At 34.3% G+C, this 27,648-nt stretch overlaps 1 protein-coding gene across 1 annotated transcript; it reads right to left on the bottom strand.

Annotated features, from left to right (window-relative positions):
* Nucleotides 1–21,140: 21,140 nt before the first annotated feature.
* Nucleotides 21,141–25,625, bottom strand: LOC149580334 (P-loop containing nucleoside triphosphate hydrolases superfamily protein). The gene has a single exon (XM_089813539.1). It carries the CDS (start codon nt 25,202–25,204, stop codon nt 21,758–21,760), a length of 3,447 nt encoding a protein of 1,148 aa, XP_089669665.1. The 5' UTR covers nt 25,205–25,625; the 3' UTR covers nt 21,141–21,757.
* Between the last annotated feature and the right edge of the window lie 2,023 nt (nt 25,626–27,648).

Here is a 27,648-nt window from a genome sequence, read left to right on the forward strand (position 1 = left end):
AGTACATTATGATACTTGTTAATGATTATTCTATAATGATGACAGTTATGTTTTTGAAATAGAAATCTGATGCTTTCGAGATGTTTAAGTGGTACTTAGCAAGAGTTGAGAAGGAAATAGGTAAAAGCCTACTATGTTTGAGATCTAAAAGAGGAGGAGAATTTACATCAAATGAGTTTGAGATGTTTTGTAATGATAGAGGTATCAAAAGATAGACATCTTCTCCTAGAACCCCTCCACAAAATGGAATTGCTGAAAGGAGGAACAAGTCTATAATGGATTGTGCTAGGACACTCATTATAGATAAAAATGTTTCTTTGAAATATTGGAAAGAAGTTGTAAGTATACTTGTCTATACCTTGAACTATGTACAAGTCAAGAAAGGTACTCATTCAACACCTTTTGAACTATGGTATGGACACTCACCCAATTTAAAATATTTTAAGGTATTTGGAAGAAAATTTTTTACTCTCAAAGATTTTAGGAATGGTAAACTAGATGCAAAAAGTGAAGAAGGTATATTCCTAGGTTATTGTTGGAAATGATTGAAATGATCATAAGAAAAGTTGTTGGAATAATATATGGAACTGGTAAAGAATGTTCTCGATCATTGTTTTTTCATTGATGTCAAACTTGCTACTTGCAGGAATGACAATTGCTTTAGTGATCCAAATACTATCAATTAGTTGATTGTCAAGGAGGAGGCAATCAATAAGATGTAACTAGAACACCTAGAGAAAGGTTGAAGTTATGATGTTTTAATGAAGTACAAGGATCAACTAAGCCATTGATGAAAAAGTGTATTTGATGACATACTATAAGATACAGAGAATGGGCACACTAAAACATATCAAAGATGTAAGGTTTTAGCTAAGACATTTGTACAGCTCAACTAAGTTCATTAGAGAGAAGGAGCCGAGCAAGCTAGTATGTGCCGAGCAAATTCCTAGTAAGTGCCAAGTAAACTTCAAGTGCCGAGCAAGTTCAAGTGCCGAGTAAACTTCAAGTGCCAAGAAAGTTCAAGTGCTGAGTAAACTTCAAATGTCGAGCACCAGTAAAACCAATAGTGTCGAGTAACACAGAGATGCCGAGCACCAGTAAAACCAATAGTGTCGAGTAACACAGAGATGTCGAGCACCAGTAAATCAATAATGCGGAGTTGCTGCATTATTTTGAAAATCAAAGATTCGCCAAAGCTAAGCCGACAAGGTTGTTATCTAGAAGTTTGTGAATTAAAATGGAAGATAAGAATGATGAGTTGGTGGCACAGAACACCATGTAAAATGTTTTAAGGATACAACTAACGAAGTTTGAAGATAAGAACAAGATATGAGGTAGATACATTGTATCCTACCTAATCCATTCAAAACCCTAAAATTGGAGAGGGAGAAATGAGTGGCAAAGACAAATCAGATTTCTATTTAAGGAGTCATAAGTTAATGAAAAAAAGAGAGAGAGGCGGTCAAGCATGAAAGCATGAAATGCTGAAGGAGGTGCTAAGGAGATAAGAGAGCATAGTGACTCTGTTTCAGTAAGAAGACCCCTAATATGGATGCATTGGTACAATGAGTTAGAAGACTCAAGGAGATGAAGCTTGAGAAGAAGTCAAGCAGTCAGAGCTGAAGTGATTGAAGCCAAGCATTAGGATTGAACTAAAAGTGTGATCTAAAATCTGCAAAGTATGTTATAAGTTATATCAGATCAAAAGACCATTATCATTACTTTCTAGCAATTGTAACAGTAAAGTTTAAATCCTATGGACTTAGGTTGGATTGATAGCCATGAGATAAATCCTTTAATAGGGTGACATTCCAAGTGAATGTTCTAAAGTCCTTTAACCAGGCCCATTCCTAACAGTTTGGTGAAATCCTCTAACAAGGTCACATTTAACAATTTGTTGTAAGCCTTTAACAGAGCAGGCTTTTAACAAGGCATCACTTCAGAAGAGTGAGAATCAAGTAGCATGTTACTGGTGGTTTTTCCCAAATTGGGTTTCCACGTAAATCATTGTGTCATGTGTTGATCTTGCATGTTGATTTGTTGTAACTTGCTAATATGGTTGATTTAAAGTTTGGATGGATGAAAAGTGTATGGATTCATTAAAAGTAGTGAAAAAGTATTAATAGGGCATTTGGACCTTGGATAACTGATTCACCCCCCCCCCCCCCCTCTAAGTTATTCTAAAGAATTCTAACAGTTATTCCATAAGAAGCAAAGCTTATAAGTGTTTAAATACTAACGCTAACAAAGTTGTGAAAAGTGCAAATGTGAAATTTGATGAATATAGAGAAGTATATGAGGCTAAACCTATGAAAGAACCAGAAGAATACAAATCATTTGTATACTTTTATGAAGGTATACCTACCGAAGAAGATGATGCAAATCAAGCTACAAACCAACAGCAAGTTTCAGTGACTGCTAAGTCACATAATATGAATGTCGAGTTGCATTCAAGAACTAAGTTGCATTTAGATGCCAAGTTACAAAATGAAGATGAGGCACATTCTGATTCTAGGATTAGTGTACATGAGAGAGATGTTGAACTACCTAACAAAGATGTACATAGTGACTCTAAAGTAGATAGACCAAATCAAGAAACTAGAGCTAAACCAAGATTGTCCAAATATGTCAAGAGACCTCATCCTACTACATAAATCATTGGAGATATAGATGCTAGACCAATGACAAGGAACAAATTGAGAAATGATACATGCTTTTTGGGCATGAAAGAACCTAAAAAATTGAAAGATGCCTTAGAATATGTGGACTAGAGTAAAGTCATGCAAGAAGAGATTGAAAAAATTGAGAAAAACAAAACATGGACTCTAGTTCCTAGACCAGAAGACAAAAATGTGATTGTCACCAAGTGGGTATTCAAAAATAAGCTAGATGGAAATGGTGAATTCACAAGGAACAAGGCAAGATTAGTTTGCAAAGGCTATGCACAAGAAGAAGGAATTAACTATGGAGAAACATTTTCTCATGTTGCTAGATTGGAAGGAGTGAGAACTCTGCTTGATTATTCTGCATACAAATTTTTTAAAGTTTATCAAAATGGACGTTAAATCTACATTTCTGAATTGCATATTAGAGGAAGAAGTTTACATATAATAGCCAAAAGGATTTGTTGATATTAACAATAAGAACATGCTATGTAGACTACAAAAAGATCTATATGGTTTGAAATAGGCACCAAGAGCATGGTATGAGAGACTACATAATTATCTCGTGAAGATTGTATTTGAAAGAACTGATGATAACAAAAATCTAGACATGAAGACAAAGAAAGGAAAATGTATTTTGTTATCTGAAATTTTTGTTATCAAGTGCTTCGTGGGTTTGCAAGTACATTAGATGAAATATGGTACATATACATCACTTAGTCAAAGTATGTCAAAGAGATAATAAAATTTTTTGGATTGGAGGATTCCAAACTAGTAATTACACCTATGGTGACAGGACATAAATTGTCAAAGAATGATGATTCAACTGAGGTGAATCAAACATTATACAGGTCTATGATTGACAAATTGCAATATGTAGTACATAGTAGACTTGATATTACATTATCTATATGGATAGTTATAAGATGCTTTGCTAATCCTAGGGAAAACCATTTGATGGTTGTAAAGAGAATAATGAGGTATCTGAAAGGAACAAAGAAATATGGTCTATATTATAAGAAAAATAAAAAAATTGAATTGAGAGCCTATACTGATGTTGATTGGGCTGGAAACATTGATGATAGAAAGAGCACTAGTGGAGGAACATTTTTTTTAGGCAAGAGGTTGGTTACATGGACTAGCAAGAAATAAAACTACACTTCATAATCTACTGTTGAAGCCGAATATGTTGTTGTTGTTGTAAATTGTACAAACATTGTATGGATCAAATAGCTACTCAAAGGAAGAGATTATAGAACTATTGATAATTTATTGTTATAATACAAATGTTATAAATATATCAAATAATCCTATGATGCACACAAAGACTAAGCACATTGCAATCAAGTATCATTACTTGAGAGAATTAGTTCAAGTTAAAGAGGTAAAAATGGAATATGTCAACACAAATGAGAAAATTTCTAATATCTTCACAAAAGTATTACCTAAGGATGCTTATGAGTATTTAAGAGGTAAACTAGGGGTGATACCCCTATCAAGAGCTAAGTAAGAAACAAAAGGAGTGCCTTGCATCAAACAAGCTAATTGTCATATGTTACAAATTGATGGAGTGGATCTTACTTTAGGAGCTGCTCGAAGTAGTCAATGAGCTAAAACTAAAAATTAGTTGTAAGCAAGGTAACATAGGAGAAACTGAAAAAGTTCATATCTGCATATTAAGATGACAAGTCTTTGTCATTGTTGTCAAAGAGGGAGAAATCCTAACACACAGTATGAGAGAGAAATCTACTAATGACACAACATCTACCTAGTAAGAGGGAGCTATTGTAGAAGGGATATATAAGAAGTAATTCAGAGGGATTCATAAGGTTGAATTGATTGTTGATTGTTTATTGATCAAAATATAATCGAATTTTGTAACCTATTGAGAAATGAAAGTTGTTGATAGAGGGAGAGATTTCAATACAAGGAATTATTTTCTTTTTGGTATTTTTTTGGTCTTACTATTTTAACCAAGTCATTTTGGTTGATTAGTTTTGTTTGCCATCAATGCCAAAGAGGGAGATTGTTGAAGAAGGAGATTATTGAAAACAGATTGATACAAGTGTGACAAATGTGTTTCAATCATTGCTTTGTCACTGATGTCAAACCTACTTTTTACTAGTAAGACAACTGTTTATATGATTTAAGTACTATTACATATTTGATTGATGAAGAGGATTTGATCAAAAGATGTAACAATAGCACCTAGAGGAAAGGTTGAGTTATGATATAAAAAAAAGTACAAGAATCAGTTAAGATAGTGATATCATAGTGTATTGATAATCTATTTAAGGTTGCAAAGGTTGGTTACACTAAACAAGTTTAGAAAAACAAGTTTAAAAAAAAAGTTTGTTTGCCAAGCATGATTGAATGGATAGTAGGTGTTGAGCAAAGTTAGTGCAAGTCAAGCAAAAAATTAGTTGGAGCCGAGTAAAGTTTAGCTGATGTTGAGCACCAACAAACTTTAGTTCATGCTGAGTAATTTTACAGAGGATGTTGAGCAACACAATGTGTCGAGCATCAAAAGAAAGTTAATGTTGAGTGCTATCATTATTAGAAAGATCGTGAATTCAATGGATCTAAGCCAACAAGTTTGTTTTCTTGGATTGTGTGAACGAGGTGGAAGATAAGATTGATAAGATTGATGAGTTGGTGGCATAGAATTTATGATAAATTGTTTTAAGTAAAATTTAAAGAGGGTTGAAGGAGAAGTTTCTAGAAGTGATATAGAATGAAGGGTAGATTCATTGAATCCTACCTAATCTTTTCTAACCCTAAATTGGATGATAGAGGATGAACTAAAAAAGATCTTAATTCTCTATTTATAGGGATGATTGATCAGAAGAAAGGGTTGTCATGTGCGAGAACCTAAGGAAGATAAGGAGTAAGGGTATTGCTTCATCAAGTGACCTAATTGAGAGTCTACATTGGCATGTTAAGCAAGAAGGCTTAAGGGTATGACTTCGTCAAGGGTGAGCAAGCTATTAGAGCTGAAATGTGTGAAAGTCAAGCAGAATGGAAGTCTAAAATAGAGATCTATAATTTGCAAATGGATTTGTAAATTGTTATCAGATCAAGCCTTATTGTTACTCTCTAATAAGTATATTAGACTAGGATAATCCTTTAGATTAAGGTTGACCTAACAGTCATTTGTAAATCCTTCAACCGGGTGGCATTCCAAGTGAATGGTCTAAAGTCCTCTAACAAGGCTCGCTCCTAATAGGGTGATTGAAATCCTTTAATAGGGTCACATTTAATAGTGTGTATTGTAACCTTTAACAGGCTTGGCCTTTCACAGGGCATCACTTCAAAAGAGTGAAAAAGAGTAGCATGTTACCAGTGTTTTTTCCTAAATTGGGTTTTCGTGTAAATCATTGTGTCAAATGTGTTTTTGAATCCTTTATGTTTCATGTTTACATTTATGCAAATGTATTTGAAAGTAACCTACAAGTTTTAAGCGATTGCATAATCTTATAGATGCATGCATGATGATAAATGTTTTATGGGTTCACTAAGCTATGAAAAGTTTTATTTATACATCTGGACCTTGGATAACTGATTCACCACCCCCACTCAGTTATTCAAAAGAATTCTAACACACTTATGAACTATATGAGAGTTTCTTGCATTTTATAATACTTATGGCTCTTCATACTTTCCTTTCTCATGATATTTTGAGATTTAAAAACACATCCTCTCCTTCTTTCAAATCTATGGTTAGGTTTTTATGTGGTTGTCTTATTTCTTCTTTGGATTATGTGAGATTCTTGGTTGATGATTATCTTGATGGTCTCCCTAATTCTCATAATCCTTTGTCTACTCCTCCTAACCCAAATCCTCTTAATTTTCCTCCTCCTTTATCTCCTCACACTTCTTCCACATATTTTCAAGCTCAAAACATAGTTCACGTTGATGGTGTTCAAGAATCATTTGATGCACCTTAACCTTCTCCTCCTATTCATGATGGTATTAAGGGGAAGAAAAAGATAAATTTTCCCCCTACTCTTATTGTTCAACCTTATACTACTTTTTCTAATGATTACCATGAAACATCTCCTCCTAACAAATCTTTTCAAGGTATGTATACTATGGGTTATACCATGTGATAGGCCAACATTGGGTCAGATAATAAAAAATATTTAATACTTAAAATGATGAAATTTAGCTTGGTCTATATGTGTCAATCCGAGAGCGCAAGCTTGTGAAAGGAATCCGAGCAATATGTTATCAAGGGATGGTAGTTGTGAGATGAGGATTTATGAATGCATCTATAACACACAAAAACAAACTCACACCAAATCAAAATGCTTCTGTGACAAGAACTGTCACTTCCACAAACAAAAACTTACTGAAGTATAACAAAAATATTCTATGATAAAATAACTACAACTCTTTGTAATCTAATTCATATGAAATGTTATTATACAATCAAATACACATATTAAACACATAAACTAATATTCTATGATTAAATCCATACTATGTAATGCTAAGATAATTAGCATACAAATGAAAGCTAATTTACATGCACTCCAAGCATAACTCATAGAAAATAATCATCGGGTAACTTTAGAGTGGGCCCTTCCTCCTTAGCTACTTGGTGAAGAAAAATAATAGTCTTACACCTTTGTAATCATGCAAATATGGAACTCATATTTTAGAATAATAATAATAGTTTGTGTACAATAATCCCTTCTATAGAAATCTGTGTATTCAAAACCTGCCTCCCTCTACTATGATATTTGACCATATGTATATTATATATATATATATATATACCATTGCTATAAAAGAAACACTAAACAAAATATGTATGAGATATCTACATGGTTGGCTCATGGCCAGGTAGATATAACAAAATAATGCCACATGAATTACATTTATAACTGCAAATAAATATAGGAAACTAAATACTAATAAAGTTTCCCATGTGAGTATATGCAATAGAATTTTGCCTTGGTTGTTTGTTATTGTTTCCCTTGCATGGCTAGAGGTCATCGTGTGATGAAAATAAAGGTAGATATTAAGCAGTTTAAACTCCATATAGATTGTAATACATGTGTCCAACCAGCATATATTCTTAAATGAGATTGCAGCAATAGACATTTTATTCTGGAAGAATAATAGTTCATGTCCAAATGCAATAGGAAGTTACAATCCCAACTGGCAGGTGACAGGAAGTTGCAGTCCTGACTAACAGGTGATAGGAAGTTTGTTAAATGGTAGGAAGATTAACAAAAACAAATCAACATCCTGCAGTAGTAAAGATTAGTAAAAGAATTCAATTAATGTATTTTTCATATTTTAATCCCAAAACAATATTAAATACTACTTATAAATATTAAGCCATATGCAATGTAAAACAATAAAATGGGATGGAATATAATGGAAATGGAATAAGGAAGTGAGTAGGTAAGTGCATAAAATGGATTAAAATATGGCATCAAATAGGTTGTACTAGGCTCTCATCACCATGGTTTCTAAACAAAGTTACAAAGGCTAAGTGTTTGGCATTAATGAACATGGTATTAAGTATCCTATTCATATCAATCCTAAGGAGAATAAACATGTTATAGGATTCTCTAATTTTCAAGAAGTGGTAGATTATCCTATTATACCTCCTCATCATCTTCTAGTACCTGCTCCTCCTTTTGAAGATTTGGATACTCATCAAGATATAGCTAAAATAGTGTATGTTCAAGTAATTGTTGCTCATAAGAAACACTTTGACACTCCTATGAAGGATACTACCTCTAACTTTACATATCCATTCCACTATGATGATTCCCATGTACTTGTTTATTGTGTTATTTTTCATTTGTATGTAAAGGAAAAAACTTCTCTAGTAATTATTCCTTATATGTGGGAGGTGTTACAACTTCTTCATGATTTCACTTTTTTCCCCTACTGGGAGGATTCCCCATTACGTGGAATAATGAGCATTTAGAATCACGAAATATGTTTCTCTTCCTTGTCTCTTACCTAGGATGCAAGGCTTATTTTATTTCTTTTCTAGTGGGGACCTATTTTCTTTCCTATATTTATTTATTTTATTTGGAAATCCTATGTGGGAGACTAGTTTGTTATCCCTTCTTTTCTCCTTTCTTATCTTTCTCTAGGAGTCCACTTTCTCTTTAGAGTTGTGTTTCTTCTTGATGTTTTTTTGAAAGCATATGTCTTATTTACAAGGAAACCAATACGAAGGATAGTGTATTCCTTTCTTGCAATTTATTTCTTGCTTGTGTCTTCTTGTAGTTTGATGTTCTTTCTCAAATGTTTTTTTACTTTAATATTACAACATTATGTTTGTTTGAGAGTATATTCTTATTGTGAGATTATCTTGTGTTTGGGAATATATTAGGTGTTCTCCCTATTTTCTTTAGATCTATTATCTCTATATGTTACATCTTTATGAGCTATATGGGCATTGATTCCTTTCTTTACTATGTTTCTTATATTTGTAAGATGTTCTTTAGATGATATAATGGCATTATTTCTTCTCCTTATTTCATTTCTCTATAGATTTGCATTATATTATGATGAATTGCTATCTATGAGTATGCCATACTGTATTACATGCAAGATCGGGTGTCTCTATCTAGGAAATGTATTTTCATTATGTAAAGAAATATAACACCAACATCAAAAGGTAAAAAGCATGAAAGTGACAAGTTCACCAAAATTTCATATATAAAATGGTGATCAATGGTGGACCACCAAATTATATATACATTAGGAAGAGGACCCAAATTTTGATCCTTTGGCCCCAAATCTGGTTTATATAAGCCAAAGGGATAAGAGGGATACAAATGCAAGATCTAGCAAAAGAAGGAGATGATGGGTGCTTCCTTGTGTAAGGGGTTTTTTGCAAGAAAAATGGACTTAAGATTAAAATGATAGAAAATAAGAGATAATATCATATTTGAGAAAGAAAAGTGTCAAAATCAAGATATACCCACCTTAAGGGTTAGTAATGGATGTCACTTCAAATCTATAGAAATCTTGTTAAACTATGTTAAACTAGAAATGAAATGAGATCTGGAATCCTTGCACCTATAATTATCAGCTATAAAAAAATTCAAAGCACTAAGAACATGTCATTTTTGGGTGACCTATACCAATATAGGTCAGTTTTGGGAAACCTATACCTAAGAGGGATGAAAAAAAAGGTATCAAGATTGTGATAGAAACCAAACCTTGAAATTTACACTTTTGGACCCAAAACTCTAAGGATCTACATCTACACACAAGAAAGGGGAAAATTTATTGGTAGGAATCAACCTCGAATTGAAATAGAAGAAATTATATCATGAAGTAAGGATTAAACAACAATGGAATGTATCATACCTTGTAAATATCAATGTGCTTGTATAATTAAGTATGTTGATGTAGTAGCTTTGAATCAACACAAAAACTTTAAAAAAATAATGTAAGACAAAAACTCATATTATGGATACTTGTAAATTTCTTTTTTATTGCATTGAATAAGAAATCTTCGATGAATTAATGTAGATCACATCCTAGTATAGCTTTCCCCAAGGCAAACCATACTAGGAGGGAATCAATTTCAAGAAAAAGGTGGAGGAAGCAATAAAGTCTTATGTGGTTTGGGGTAAATTGCAAAGATGTGCAATAAAATTGATTAAAAGGACATCCAAATCTTGAATTTACCAAGATAAGAACTAGGGGAAGAGTGTAATTTGTGATTGGAGGTAAAAATAGAAGAGGATCTATAGATTTTAGATTCTACCTTGATTTTTACACAAGTTGGAGGGGGAAAAGCAAATGAGGATTTATTAGCTTTAAATCCTTCCTTTACTTTTGCAACTTTGAGAGAGGGAAATTGAATTGGGTGAATGAATGGATAAATGAGAAATCATGCATAGAAATTAGAGTCAACATAGGGTTTTGAGAAAGATTAAAGGAAAAGAAGAGATCTTGATTTAGGTGATAAATGTAGTTACATGCAATGCATGATCCCATGAGAACAACCACACTAAGGAGGGTTAAAATGGTCTCAAAAAGAACATAAAGTGAGTGTTGAATTTTTAAGAGGATACAACTACATTCTAAAGTGGATGATAAGAAGAGCACAAGTGGTGGGGCACTCTTTTTGGGTGAAAGACTTGTTTCATAGACAAGTAAAAAATTAAATTGTATATCTCAATCAATAGATCAAGTTGAGTATGTGGTTGTCTAGTATCTATTGTGATAATACATGTTTCATAAACATCTCAAAGAATCTAGTAATGCACTCTAATACCAAGCACATAGCCATTAAGTATCATTATCATAGAGAGCAAGTCTAGGCAAAGGAAGTAAAGTTAGAGTAGATACCAACTAAGGAATAGGTAGCAAACATATTCACAAATCTATTACCTGAGGATATGTTTAAATACCTAAGGGGTAGGTTAGGGGTGATTCCTTCACCTAAGATGAATTTGAAGAAGATGAAGTTGCGTCAATTCAAGTTCACTTGTTGAATATCTTTATGAGTTGAATTTGTGTTTAGAGGTCGCTCCTTAGGGAGAGAACTTGCAAATTGAAGAGATGTGTACTGAAGGGAAAAAAGGTTGCACAACACACAACAAGTTTTCATTGACACATTTGGAATCAGTGTCAAAAGGGGAGAAAGTAAGAAAGTGACTTCATCATTGCTTCATCAAGTCAAAGGGAAAGGAAGTGATGAAGAGGAGAAAGTAGTAACTTTGATTGAGTGAAGAAAATGGTAAGAGATGCAAGGAATGATTTGTGCAGACAAAGATGAGAACCTAAAGTGTATTAAAATGGGGATAATATGTAGAAGTTAAGGTAAGGATGGAAGTGGAAACATCTTGTTTCCAATGATTGTTGTTAAACAAGTTTGTACATGAAATCAAGTAAACATGACATGTGTTGTCATCAATGCCAAAGAGGGAGGTTGTTGGCATAAGTGATGATGCAAAGAATGATTATTTGATTGCATGATGATCAATTATTGGGTTGTCATTGATGTCAACTATTGACCTAGTTTTCCTAGTATATTTTCAGGTATAATTATGGAGAATTGAGTGTTGCAGTAAGGTGTTACTTTTCTTAGGATTGATTGCAAAATGTAATAGCATTGCCTTGTAATCAGGTATATGTTTTCCATATGCAACATCCTCTTTTTATATTGAACATAGGTCATGAATAGACATGTCCCTTCATGGGACATGTCTATTCAATAATCAAACAATTATTTTATATAAACTTAACTATTGTTATATATATATATATATATATCTCATATAATAAGTTTATATCTCACATAACATTATATCTCATATATAATTACGTGTACAATCATATAATTATCTGACTAAAGCTACCAAACATTAACACTCCCTCTTAGCAAGGGAGGATAAACACAAGACAAATATTACACCATTGGTAATATTAGAAATTTAGCTAAAACTTAGAAGTTTTCTACCATTAATATCAATTACGATATCAAGACTATTGATCTCCAGGATATCAACATATGATATTTATCAATTACTCAAACTAGGGTATGATATCACATTTGATATCAAGAGTCTTGATCTCCTAGAATATCGACATCTGATATTCATCAAGTACTCAAAACAAAGTTTAGCTATCACATTTGATATCAAGAGTCTTGATCTCCTAGAATATTGACATTCAATATTCATCAAGTACTCAAAATAAGGTTTAGATATCACATTTGATAGCAAGAGTATTGGCCTTCCAAAATATTAATGATATTCGCCACTTACTCAAATGTTTAGATATCACATTTGATATCAACGGTATTGGCCTCCCAAAATATCAATAATATTTACCACTTACTCAAAATTTTTTAGATATCACATTTGATATCAAGAGTATTGGCCTCCTAGAATATCAATTATATTCACCAAGTACTCTAAGAGTAATGGCCTCCTAGAATGTTGAGATACAAGACATTCACCATTTACTCAATTTATTAGATCTCATAATACAAGTTGATTGTAAGATTGTCGCCTTACAACAACTTCTCCCAAATACAAGTGACATCATTTGGAAATTGTCACTTCCTCATGATGTACACAAGGGATAGGCCCATATAAAAGTCACATGGTCATAGTCCTCTTTACCGTGACAACTTATAGATCATTATAGAAACCATCTCAGCATGGTTTACTCCCTCTTAATCAATAAGATTAGGTTCACTGAAGGTTAATTAAATAGTATCCTCAATCTTCTCCCTCTAAATCTTAATCTCCCTCTTTTTCCTGCAAGAACATTCTCAGAGGAAAAGATCAAGGCAAATAGCTCATATAGAAAAAAAATATCACATATAATAATTATCCTCAATAATAATCTCATTATTATAAGAACACTAGATATTTAATACTATACTTAATTTATGACGAATCAATTCTATTCTAATATTAGAAGTAGTTATCATAATTTATTTTCAGAAACACATTATATATCCATAGATATATTCCAATCACATACACCTACATATAAATTCACCTCAATATACATATTTCCTTACAAGATAAATGATTTATATGTCATTTCTTACATTGGCTATTTAAATATATTTAATTATATTGTATGATTTAATAGTGAATAAGGAAAAAATACCATTATACCTTTGGAAGATCGACACTTCTTTTCATGACTCCATAATCCACATAGGTGTTCATGGTAATTTCAATTTAAACTGCCATACACAAAATACACTACACATTTTTGGGATATGCATTTGGAGTATGCAGAGACAAAGCCAATAGATATTTATAGTTTATCCACTTATGTTTATACTTTTGTTTTAAGGCATTCGAACCCTTATTCCTTACGTCTCTTCTAGTGCAACTAGCAACCAAGGCAATTTACTGTTGAAAACATTCATTCATGGAAAATTACAAATCCTATCAAATAATTGCATGTACATGACTGATTAGCAGTTGACAACAGAGAGGACTCAAACAAATTGCTGCTAAATAGAGGAATTTCAGAGACCAATTAAATCTTTTAGGTTACAACTGTTGTTCAATTGCAGACCAATTTCTTTATCCATTAGACATGATGCCATGGATGAATTTCAACAAGGGTTGCACCAGCCATCCATAAATCAAACACATTCTCACTCAAATCATCACAAACATAAACCTTCTTATCACTGACTTCCACGATGTCGAATCCCAATTTCTTCCCAAGGAGAAACTTAGCGGCTTCAAAAAATTCCTAGTATCCCACACATATAACAAAAACTTGCACTATTATGATATCGCAACACCACTCAACAAATTCCAATATAGATATATCCAACCCTGCACCGTGTATGGAGAAAAAAATGAAGAATTCTCATTGTCAATGACAACACTCTAGTGACATCTAGCCATATTGGCCATAATAATTCCATTGGATATATTGTGGTCTACAAATCCATCAATGTTCCTCAATGTAGGGATGAAGAAACCTCTAACATGATGACTAATGTGAATGGTAACAAGTCTTGCCAATGCTTCAAATACCCTATTACAACCAAGCACAACACCTTTCCACCAAAAAACAAAACTAGATCATATTCTCAGGCTGTTGCCATTTGCTGTTAGGATTAAACTCTGCCATTAAACAAGTGAATTGTACCATTTTGCTGATTGCTTTAATGCAATTTGCAAGGAGAGAATCATTCATACACATCTTATAATTGCTTCTACTTCTCTTCCCACTTAAATTTGCAATATGATACCATGTTAGTTTTCTTAGGATTGATTGCAAAATGTAATAGCATTGCTTTGTAATCAGGTATATGTTTTACATATGCAACATCCTCTTTTTATATTGAACATAGGTCATGAATAGACATGTCCCTTCATGGGACATGTCTATTCAATAATCAAACTATTATTATTATTATTATTATTATTATTATTATTATTATTATATATCATATAATAAGTTTATATCTCACATAACATTATATCTCATATATAATTATGTGTACAGTCATATAGTTATTCGACTGAAGCTACCAAACATTAACATAAGGATCACTGAGTGTGATCATTAAGATAGAATAAAGGTTGTCTTTTAAAGAGTATATGTTGATTATTGTTGTTGGAGAGAAGAGTAAGATTATCAATGAATACAGAAAACAACTACTAGAATAATTAGTAACAAATGATAGCTGAATTGATTAGTTTATCAAATCCATAATGAATAGTGAAGCAATTGCATGATGATGTTCACAAGACAGTGAAGCTGATATAGTTATGATAGCAACTCATTAACATTACAAGTAAAGCATTTCTAGGATAGATAGGTGATAAGTAAATTTATAATAGAAAGGTGAAGTTTTGACATACAAGTTAAAGAAGATTGAGTTCTTGAGTGACGATCAGTTAACTAGCCATCATTGGCAGGTGTTGAGGTTGTGATGAATCTAGATGAGTAAGTCATGATTTAGTGGCATGGATGTAGATCAAGAGGTAGTGATATGACATCATAGTAATCAAGAACAACATGTGGAGAAGAGTCTAGAGGAAGTTCATGATAGGTCAAAATATGTTTGACCTTTGGCAAAGAATTTTGTGAACTAGTTGGTGTGGTTGTTTAAAGAGGTTTGCAACATAAGATGGTGTGTTATGGTGGTTGGATCTAAGTAAGATAATTGAATTCCCCAATAGTAATATATTTAGGGTTTTCTTAAGTTGGTGGAAGAGGAAAACCAATATAAATAAATAGAAGAATGATAGGTTTGATGTTGTTGATTGTAGTCCAATTTTTGTGGTCAAGAATTGGAGGTGCAATCTAGGAAGTGAGTTTGAGCTTAAGTGGATATGATCAGGCAAAGGTGATATTGTTACACAGATCAACCTTTATGCAGTCCCCTAAAAATTGTAATGGATGAAATTTGTTAACCAAGTGGATCCTAATAGGTCCTTATTGTAAATCCTTTAATAGGGTGATACTTTAGCTAGTGTTTAATGTCCTTTAACAAAGCTACTCCTTATAGGGTAAAGCTCCTGAATGGAAAAAAGGTAAATCCCCTAACATAGTGGCATCTAATGTTGTCTTTGTAACTACTAACAAAGTTAAGCTCCTAATAGGGCATACTTCAAAAGAGTACAAATTGTTTATGGGTACTAGTCCCCAATGTGAATGATTCCATGAGATGGATACTTTTATTTGTTGCATTTGAGTTGATTATCAGTCAGAGGTTAATGAGGTCGAAAAAGTTTATTGTTGATCCCTCCCCCCCCTCGGCCCACCCTCCTTAGTAATCCAATCAACTAGGAATAATAATCTTGATTTAAATGATGTATGTAGTTAAATGTAATGCAAGATCTCAATGAGAATGGCCACACTAAGGAGGGCTAAAATGGTACGAAAAAGGACATGAAACAAGTGCTTACTTTTTAAAGATGATACGACTATGTTTTATCACACTATAATTGTTTTTATTTTACAAATTTGTATTGCAAAAAATAACATTTTAGATCACAAAGAAATATTTTTTTGAAAAATCGAACTAAAGAGAGGCAATTGGATTGTATGGGTCAATCTACTTAATTATATTGCCACGAAAATATTTTTATTATCAAATGTAGACAAATTTATAATCAAAATTTACTGGAACAACCTTGTCAAAGTAATAGTGAGGTCAAATTTGGCATGGGAGGCCCTTGAAGATCATTGGTCCTTATATCTACAATTTTCCGTCCTTCCTATGCACCAAAATCTCTCCATGTTGACTATGCAATGGCTCTTCAATGACTTTGATACCATGTAATAATTTATCAATAGCAATAACAACCCAAGATCTAGAGGTCAATGAATAGCACAAATATAAGAGAGATATAATAGGGAAGAATAAAATGTATTCTCCTCAATACGCAATAATTGAATTGCAATATATTATCTAATAGATGATAGATGAGTATAATGTAGATGTACTTACTAATATGGGCAAGGCAACAAGAGATCGTGATAAGGAGAAGATAACTTATCATCTACATAAGGTGGAAGCACATGTCCACAAAAAGTTGATCATCCTCCATTCTGCAATAAGTATGTTTAAAATGTGGAGGATGATATGTGATAAGTTCACTAAAGGTGAAGACAACACATAAATTGGAAATGTGAAAACTATCACCCCCTAAAGTGCAATTTGTCCTCCACCATGTGCTAATAAAAGTACAAACTCATAAGTGCCTCACGTGCAAACTACTATGTATGAATTATCCTAAATAACCTTAAGTAAAGAGTAATTAATGAATATTTAGTTACACCAACAATCTGTGGTGGGAGTCTCACTAACAAAGTATTTCAACCTATGTCATATGGGCTACCCCAACTAAATATTTAATTAGTATAGCGGAAACAATATTCTTTTAATTAAATGTATACCTCAAAACCACATCAATGTGTTAATTTCTCACATTTCTCTATTAAAAATTGTTCCATTCATAATTAAAAGGTAATTAAATTAACATGGACAAAAGAATTGGTGAAATCATGATGAAACAACAAGATAAAACACATTAACCATTTAGATGTTTCTGCCTCGTATCTTATAAACACAATCAATTGTTCACTAGTTACACGACTTAATATTGGCCTATATTTTTTTCAAATGATGTTTTAATATAGCTTGATTTTTTTCCATTAGAGTTTTGTTTTTTAAAGCATTATTTACTAATAGATTTTTGAATGGATATTATGATGAAGGACACACTTTTAGATAGCTAGTTTGAAGTCTATCCCACCTAAGAAGAACTATAATGAATATTTGAATCTTTTAATCAACCAACAAAACACATAACAATAAGATGATTGTTATAAAGTTTGACACTCATGACCTTAATAATAATTAAATTTAATTCAATAAAATTGATAAACCAAACTTCTATCCACCCTCACACTTTGTATAATATATAGCAATCTAATATTTGATAGTACAAATAATATTTTTAACAAAAATTCAAAAGATATATAATACTACTACCATAGTAATTTAAAATCTCAAAATAGAGCATATCATTTTTACCACACAATTATCATCTTGAAAGTCATTGATGCCATCATACCTCATCAATGTTTTCTTGCATATTGTATTTTCCCATTCATTCCGAATAACTGATTTCTTATTTAGCTTTTACAAGGTTTGATCTCTTTTCACAAGGCATAGCCCATTTCCCTTTGTTTTGTCTACCCAAGAAAGGGAGCCAACCAAGAAAATGACCTTGACTTGACCTTATTGATTTTTGGTATATCTGCCATTTATCCAGTCTCCCTGTTTGGTCATGATAGGGCTGATCTTAATGTCACACATGCATTGCCTTAACGACAAGATAGATTAAGACAAGTTGTCTCATTAGTTTTTAAGTATATTAAGATATTATAGGGCGGTGGAATGCATTCTCTCAAAAGCTGTTATGTTTGTGCAGCACAATGCACCTCCATGAATAAGACAGCACCAACTCACAAAGCATATTCTTTATGGAAACAACAAAGATAGAATTTAGGACTGTGACTCTTGTTGAAATCCGTATGGTCTGTAATTCCTTAAATATCTTGAAAACTACTTCTATTGTGGGGAATTATCTCTACCACACACATGGCCGTGAAGAGGGCCCAAACAAACCCTAAACTGAAATGGGCGGCCTCAATAGAAAGCTATGTGCATTTACATATAAACCCATTGAACGATGGTGTTAAAGAGGATCAAATGGTTATAATATGATACGATGAGGTCGACGGTCACGAACTTCAAGTGGGTTTCTGGGATTCCTCCATTTTATGAGATGACAATGACCATTAAATAACAGTTATCTGGAAAGATCTGGAATTAGTAATACTCTAGGTCTTAAATATTACCTACTGAACCTGACTAACCACTTTGACTGAGAGAACAGTTTCACTTCACTATAGTGGTAGGACATTGGTTTCAGTGTTCTATAGTATCAGTGGGTAGTGATTAGCAAGGAATTAGTATTCTGTATATAATTTTAAAAAAAAGGACAATTGTTGTGATACTATGTAATTTTTTAGTCAAACTCATTGACCCATATTTCATGAGTAGTGGTTCATATGAACCCATCTCTCATGAGAATAAATGGAACATTTCTCACTCATTGGATCTAGGTGATGTTCACAGAGGTGAAGCACCAGGACTCAGTCATTCCAGTTCTACTCCAGCTTGAGCATGCTTAACTATGAAGTTTCCTCCATGGTTATACTCGCTTGTAAACCCCATTTGCGAAACCTTCACCAAGTTTTGTGCCTATTGATACAAGTGCTCTTTAGGTTTAACTGACAAAATTCGTGGCAGCATAGTCATTGCCATACAAATGAGTGTATGTTGAATTGGAAGTCCTAGATGAATCAATAAGGGATCAGCATTCTGTTGAAAGAAAGCTCTGACATCATAAGAAATGAAATTGAGATTATACCTTAAACAAATTTCGTGAACTGTAGAACAGATGATGTTCCTCGGTGCTTAACTCAAAAGATTTAGGTTAAGTTTCTTATCTCCAATTAGATAGCTTAAAAGTACTTTCTAGATAAAATTTCCTCCATAAGAAAAAAACATACAAACCAGCCTACTGAACCAGTTACTGACCACTTTGACTGAGTGTCAGTTTCATTACTTGACTATACATTGGTTTCAGTGGTCTATGGCATCATTGAGAATGCTCCAAAACAATGACACTCACATGGCAAGTGCAACAAAGTACTCCCTGGCTTGGAGCGTGGACAGGACAGTGCTGAAAAATATTATATGTATATTGAATTTGATTTTGGAGACAAATTCAAGGATTGACCGAATGCACAGTCTTTTTGCCAAACTAAAGGACTACAACTTCAACGGTTTGAGGGGACCAACCCCACCACTATAGCAAAATTTGAGACTAATTGCCACATTCCATAAGGCTTCTTTTTTTTCATCTTCTTTTTCAACAATTATATGAAATCATTATGAGTTTAGATGATGGCAGTGAAACATGTGCCTGCTGTGGTTGTACATTCTGACATTTATCACGGATGTCTTGAAAATTTCAGTGTCAGTTCTAAGGTGGCAACTTTTAAATTGAGTGCTATAGGGTCTATAAAGGGATGGTAGATTAGAGTTAAAAACATGTCTATGAAATAGTATTAATTATAAAGTTTATCTTAGATCAAGAATGCTTGTTCTCCATATCGATTGGTTTTGACTAAGGCGTATATGACATCATTTTTTAATATTTATTAAAAATAATAATTTTATCAACATAGGAAATTTAGCTCCCTCAATTTATCCCACAATTCATTGTGCTTCCAACTTCAAATTGACAATACATGAAGTTGACATGAAAGACAGGAAATTTATAAATACACCAATTATCTGAAAAGGCTGTTTACTCTTTGAAAAGCTTTAAGGATGTCTGACTTTATAAAACCACTTAAAAAACTTATTGATGGTCTTAAGCTTTTGAGAATAGTTTTTATGATTTTATTATTAAAATTATTTTTCGATTCATCATGTATATTGTTCAAATGAAGCTCACACTTTTTGACAATGGATGACTGAGCATGGTCATGTTGAAAATCTCTAATCATGTCATTATCATTCATGTTTGATTTTGCAGTACCACTTGTTATCGTTCATGTTTGATTTTGCAGTACCACTTGTAAAATATTTTGATGTTCTTAAACTTTTTAGAATATTAATATGATTTGATCCACTGTAAGTTATTTTTTTTCAAGGAATGTTCCAATACACTTTTTGATGGACAACTAAATATGATCCAAAACATCAATTGAGTGTATATATATACAGTGAATCCAACAGCAATCGTGATAAATTCAACATAAAAATGTGAAAATTTCATAATTATAATTTCGGTTATTGTACATAGGTCTGGTGCAACAGCAATGAACATTTGAAGTGTTATATTCACTCCCTTTTTAAGGAATAGAAAACGAGTTTCTACAACTAGGACCTGATGAAAAATTATGATTTGTAGTACGTGTCATTATGGCCACTGCACCCATAATGAAAGTGGTCACCACCGGGGAACTTATCTTTCCAGAATGCCATTGGATCGAAACATGTTGTAGAAGCAGCAACATGATATATGAGTCCAGTTGATCCATATACCATGTCTGGATCGTGGGATCCTTAGACAATGACAAAAAAAAACAAGATTACATAGAGAGCAGAACAAGTCAATATGAAGTTCGCTACCATTCGAATTAGGGCACAAGCCATTTGCACTTTGGAAATCTTATGTCATCAACAATCACAATAGATACGAATAGAAAGCATATATACAACAATTTGAACTCCTGCTAATAATTAACTTAAGGAAATAAGATAGGATCATGAACCCAGTAAAACAAAACTCTGGCCATCCCAGTCCAAGAAAGAAACGAAAACATGAGGTGTACACAAATACAGGCCAAACCGTGGATAACAATGCAAGTCTAAATATAATTTCCTTGACAGCAATGTTTGAGCCTGCAATCTATTTACTGTTTTCTCCTTCAGCTCTCTTCTAATTCCGATTATGGGTCACAGAGTGTGATCCAAAACGTCGATGTAAAAATTCTAACACAATCATTACCATAAACAACAGATTACTATAAGATCCTCTGTTCAACACAAACTAAACACAGCAGTTAGAAGGGGTTGTCAAGTTAGCATGAAGCCTTAATGGATCTTACCAGTAGTTCTCTCCCTGAGTCCCTGATACCTATGGATGGGGTTTTTATGTAATGTCTGCAAGCCTTGCCAATATATGAACCAATTTAAGCAAAACCATTGAGCAGAAAATAAGTCCTCGGAAGCATTTCCAAACTTCACAAGTAAATACTCCAAGTTTTTGGATTGAGAAGTCATGTTCAATGTACATGTATGATGTAACATCAAATTTAAAGATTATAAAAAGAAGGCTTTGGGTGTTAAATAATCTTATCAGATTTCCACAATCCATTTGAAATGTAAATTTTTGCTTCTGGATTTGATTGTGGGTGTCATCCGCTCTCAAGATATTGTCAAAACTAGAGTAGCTATCTTTAAGTACAGCTGTAACAATCCAACAACTGTGTACATAGCCAAATAAACTAAGCTACATTTTACTTCTGTACCTGACTACCTTGGCTAGTGTCTCTTGGGCAGCTAATGTTTGAGGATGATCATGTCCCAACATCACAGTCCTGATACTGATACAGGTTCTGCAAAGCTCTTCGCCGGCATCAAATTGTCCTCCTTTTAGCATAAGCTTTGCTCGGGTTTCTAGAAGAAGAGCTTTCAGTAGGGTAACATCCTGCCATACATATTCATCTACTTGATAATTGGAATTATTTCCCTTTCTCCAACAAAGAGATTTGTCACACCAATCCTGAATCTGGGATACAAATGACTTCTCTACTTCCTCCAATGCATTGGTACAAAGTCTCAAGAGCTCCATGGAAGCATGGCATCTAGAAAATGCTGTAAAGGAACGGACTGCAAGTGGAAGAACCCCTTTCTTGATGAAAGAAATCAGTTCCATGGCTTTGAATTCTACCATCATTGGTTCATTTCCAAATCCAAATAAGAGAAAACAAGCTGCCCAAAAATGTTCAGGATGAAGAGACACAACCCCTTTCTTCCTGATCCCTTGTGTCATTGCCTTGGCAGCCGGAATCCCTCCTTTCTTCCTTGCATATAGCTGAATTATATCATGAAACTGAATCCATCCTTGCCGGCTTGTTCTTTTCACAATGCCAAATCTAAGTAGCAAAGAAACAGCTTCTGTTTCCGATCTCCTACTTTGAGAAGTTAAACAACAGCAGCATAAGAATTTCGCACATTTTTTCCACAAATACATGCCATTTCTTTGGGCAGAAACCTTGTGGGCTGCAGAAGCTAACAAAGAAATGGAGATTGGAGCAGGTGCAAACCACCCTCCAACCAAAGCCATTCTAGATGCTAGATCCCTTGGTCTATTTGAATGGTTAAGAATGGAGAAACTTAGACCTAGAAGCTGCACAAGGAATGGGTTATTCTTTAATGTTGGATCATCCCTCGCTGTCCACGTTAGCTCTCGTGAGGGCACCTTATTGATGGCCTCCAATAGCGCTGAAGGTGCAATTGAAAGCTCTGATAGCATTGCTCCAACAATTCCCAAACCAAAAGTCAAACGACTCAATTTCTCCTCTATGCTTGTCAATGCATCCAACTCCTGTGAAGGCAAATCCCTCTTCCCTTTCATCAGAAACATTGCCTCAACTTTTGATAGGTATGATAATTCTAGAGGCTCAAAATTCATTACCCGGGAAAGTCGAGTGGTTATTATTACATGAGTGGCTCCATTGATGCGAGGAAGCAACTCCAAAATGTCTCTGCCATCCCACCAATCCATCTCACTTTCCAAATTGTCTATAACAAGCAAATAAGGCACGTCTCTTAGCAATTCTCTCCTTACTCTTTGGAAGGCTTCATATTCCTGTTCCTCAAAGGTCTTCACCCGACCCTTCTCGGGACTAATTTGGGTGTCTGTACTGACATCCAGACCTAAAACCAATGACAAATTCAGAAAATTTTGACGGAAATATTTGGATTCACCTCCCACCCACAACACCATTCTGTACCTCTGAGAGAATCTGTAAGCGAATTCTAGAGCCAATTCAGTCTTACCAATTCCTGAAACTCCACATATGCTGACAATCCCACTCCCATATCTCAGGTTTACAGCTTCTGATCTACTATTCTGCTCCTTATGCTTATGCCCATGTTTTGCTCTTTGTGTTGGCTTTGGCTTCATACGCAATTGTGGTGGACTTCTGCCTTTGCTTATTAGCTCCAGAGGCGGTTCAATCCATGCCTCTAAGGTTGGTTCTTTGCATCTCTTTGTCTCTAATTGCCCTCTTCCTTTATGTTTGAGTGTGTCTGCCTCCTTCTTAGCTTCCTGCCATATCCATTTATCTGATTCACTCTTTCGCCCTTCTATATAACCTTCACTAAAACCTAACCCAGCCCAGTTATCCGCATCACTTCTTCTTCTAGGCTCGAAGCTCTCTGCAAGTGCACCCTCTTGCCATCTATCTTTCCCATATTTCCCAATGCGACTCAATTGGAAATCCTCTTCTTCGTCAGCAGCAGCCCTCCCAAATAAAATTTTCTCAATTTCGTTCAGTTCCTTTTGTCTTCCCACAAACCCAGTGTTCCTTGGGAAAGGAAATTCTTCCCCCTCCGCCCTTTCCTTCTTCTCTCTCTCCCTCTCTGCAACTGACTTCCTCCCAAGTTTATTCCCCAACAAACTAACGGCCCTTAAAATGCAGATCCTCCAATTTCCATTGCAAGCCTCTAGTTTCCAATCCTGCGTCCTGCTAAGTCCTTCAACTGCTTCCTTCCATTCCTTTTCCTGCCCCGCAAAAACCCTCCACAATTCACCCCCCTGCTTCTCCCACATTTCTCCCTTCTTCTCGATGATATCCTTGGCCGTGCAGTCCGACTGCTTGATGTCAAAAAATATGGGAACCAAGTTCTTCCTCTGAAGAAACAATCTGATTTCCTCTATGCCAAAAGGGTTAAGAAATGTGTTCTTGGTTATGATAACGACTCCAAAAGTTGCGGAGCAGATGATCCTATCTGCAATATCATGGCTTTGACTATCTGAATAACGGCTCCGGTCTGCTGCAAAACAGGCTATCCCCTGAAGCTCGAGCTCAGCATGAAGCCACTTGGAGAACCTTAGCAGTGAGGAGCTTTGGCCATGGATCCCAATGTAGACATCGCAGCTTCTCAGCCTGCCTGAGGAAGTAGGGGACATGGGCCCTTTTGCAAAAGATGTCCTAGGTGCGGGAAAAGAAAATGATACACGAGGAGGGACATGATCAGATCCTACCTGGGCTTTGGACTTGTGGATATCATCCGCGAAGTCTTCATACACATAATTTGCTAGCTGGTTACAAAGATCTTCAGCTGGAGGTGTGTACGAGCAGCTTGGAATGTCGTCTGAATGCGAAGCGGAGTGTGAAAGAGGGGAATGTTGTTGCTGCTGCTTTTGCTCCTGCCGTTCTTGTTGCTGCTCCTGCTGGTCAACATCGCTGGGTAATTGCAGAAGCCCCGAATCACATGGGGTCAAAAAGGGGGATTGCGAAGCAGAATTATCGGGCAATTGCAATAGGCCTGATAAATTCGGAGACTGTGAAGCCGAAGAATCGGTCGGCAGCAGAAGGCGAGGTGATAGGAATGGAGACTGGGTGGCTGAAACAAAGGCTGATGATGCAGGGGAGATGTTCGTGGGTGAGTTGTAAAGGCTTGAATCTGATAAATTAGGTGGCAGTGGACATGAAAACTTATGGGAAGATATTGATGATGAATTTGTTGGTGGATGGAAATCTGAGAGCCTTACAGTTAATGGCTTCAGTGCGGGCCTGCTTTTGGACGGAGAGGAAGTGCTGAGATCGATAGCAAAAGAACAAGAGGATGAAGAAGAAAAAGGCGGACTAGAGGAAGATGTGTTAAATAAACTAAATATAGAAGAAGCCGATGACTGCGCTGTAGTTGCTTTTGGTTCTGCATCCATGTAGAAAGGTCGGAGGCGATCCAAATTATTCAATATCCCCGGATAACTGAATCAATAATCACAACCACGTAACTTGCCTCAGACTATGCTCCCTGTGTATAGCTCCATATTCAAATCTATTCAAATTTCAAAACTATAGCCATTTTTTAAATGCATCTCAAGCACAAATCTATTTCTACTCAGAAATTTGTTATAGCCCCCAAGCCAGAGATTCAGAATTTATCCCATGTGTGTATGCATGGTCCCTGACACAAAAGGGACCCAAATCATTCAAGGCCTCCGGATGAATGAATTAATAATCACAACCTTCAAAGTTCAAGCAATCATGATGCTCAGAGTAGGACCTTGGTATACTCACTGTGTATGTTTCCATATTCAAATCTCTACTATTTTGATCAATATTTTTGAATCTCTACAATTTTGATTAATGTATTTGAATACTCAAATTTCTTTCTCTTCAAAAACTATTATAAACATTCTTAGTAGCCATTGTCAGTGACCCTGACTAAAGCATTTGTTTTTGGCTTTGAACCCATGCAGAAAAGTCCGACTGGATCCACATCATTAAGAATCTTTAGATAAATGAATCAATTACAGCAACCTCAAAACAGGTGTGCATGATGTATCAGTACATATTCACTGTCTATATCACAATATTCAAATACTTAATATATTAAATTCTCCACTCATTTTTTTAAGTGCATCTCCACTGCCAAATCCCTTTCTATTCAGAAATTAATGATAGCATTCCAACAAGTTATTGGCTCAGATCACACTCACATCTGTACTCCCAGTTTTTAAAAAATGATTTCCATACGTCTGAACACCCAACACGCATGCCTCACACCGTGTTTACTGAGTAAATCTCCATATTCAAATCTGTATTTTCTTTTTCTTTTATGCATCTCCAACACAGTATAAAATTCCGTTCCGAATTTCCCACACTAATCTTAATACTTTCTCATATCATATATTTTTTCCCATTCTATATTTCTCAAGCATTCAAATCTCTTGTCTACTCTGCATTAAATTATTATTCTATTATACTCTGTTCTTAGAAAACCTCACCAAAATCCACAATAGTCATATATTCAAAGCACAGTCTCATGATTTGATTCCATGCATTGATAATACTAGCATTGTTTGAATGGTTCCGCAGAGCTCAAATTTTGCTTGTTTCCCCCCATGTGAATAAACAAACAAGATTATGAACAGCAAGTCAGTCCTCGGGAGCAGGACTTGCAGGGCATTCAGGTACACGGCTCAATTCCCCACATTCAACCGTCCAGCGCAAACGCCAATACAAACAAACAAAATACTGATTCTAATCTCTCTGCTAGTGTAGGGAGTACCATCATAATAATAATATTCCTCAGCTTTCTCCTCCTGGATCACTTGGACATAACATTTGCTAAAGTTAGCATACATCCCAAATGCGTAACTCAACATAACATTTGCCAAACCTAGCATACATCTCAAATGCATAACTCTAGGCTTTTTCTACTATTTTAGGCGCTTGTTTTTTTAGGGAGGTCTACCACTAAATCGTTTAATTCTGAATTGATTTGTTTTTTATTTTTTAATTTGAATTCAAAATTTAATGTCTACAATGTGATATGAAACTTAAACTATTTGAATTTTTTGGAAGCTGGATTTTAAGTAGACAAGACATATCAAGCATCACACAATATTAAACAAATATTTTAGAAGTACATTTGTCTGAATTTCATTCAACTAATATGGTCAAATTTGTATAACTGTGTATCTAGAACATGTTTTTGAAATTTTAATTGGTTGATAGATATGGTCAAATATGTACTTCAAGTATTTTGAATTTCAATCCATCAATATATAGTTGGTGTGTACCATGAATATCTTTGGAGTTTCAATTGGCTAGCGTATGTAAACATGGTCAAAAGTGTACTGGGATATATTTTGAATTTGCATAGATATGGTGAGATAGGTGACACAAATAAATTTTCAATTTTCAATTGATAAAGAAGATAATATGTGAAAGTATAGGAATTCGGTCATATTGTTTGAAGTATGTAACTGTTTTCTGAAATTGATTGTGTAAGGATTTTTTAACATCAACATTTTGTTGGAGAGTAATTGTTATTTTGTCATTGATGTCAAAAATTATTGGTGAGACAGTTTGCTATCTAATTTTAGTGTCATATCTAGATGATTGATGAAGAGGATTTCGGAAGTTGGTCATAACAAAAGCAACTTGAGGAAAGGTTGAGTTATGAGAAGAAAGTACAATGGATACTTGATTAGTAAGACTTTGAAAAGATAAAGTGATTGTTTAATCATGTTTAAAGTGAAGAAGATAATTGTACTAAAGCTTTGAAGAAGTGATCAAAGATTGACCAAATGCATAGGCTTGACCGAGCAACAGAGTAGAAGATTAAGGAACTTGAAGTTTGTGCTGACTAATGCTA

The sequence above is a fragment of the Cupressus sempervirens genome, chromosome 1 (assembly GCF_028749045.1).
Source record: "Cupressus sempervirens isolate cs-2001-9-10 chromosome 1, ASM2874904v1, whole genome shotgun sequence".
In the NCBI taxonomy this organism is placed as follows: Eukaryota; Viridiplantae; Streptophyta; class Pinopsida; order Cupressales; family Cupressaceae; genus Cupressus; species Cupressus sempervirens.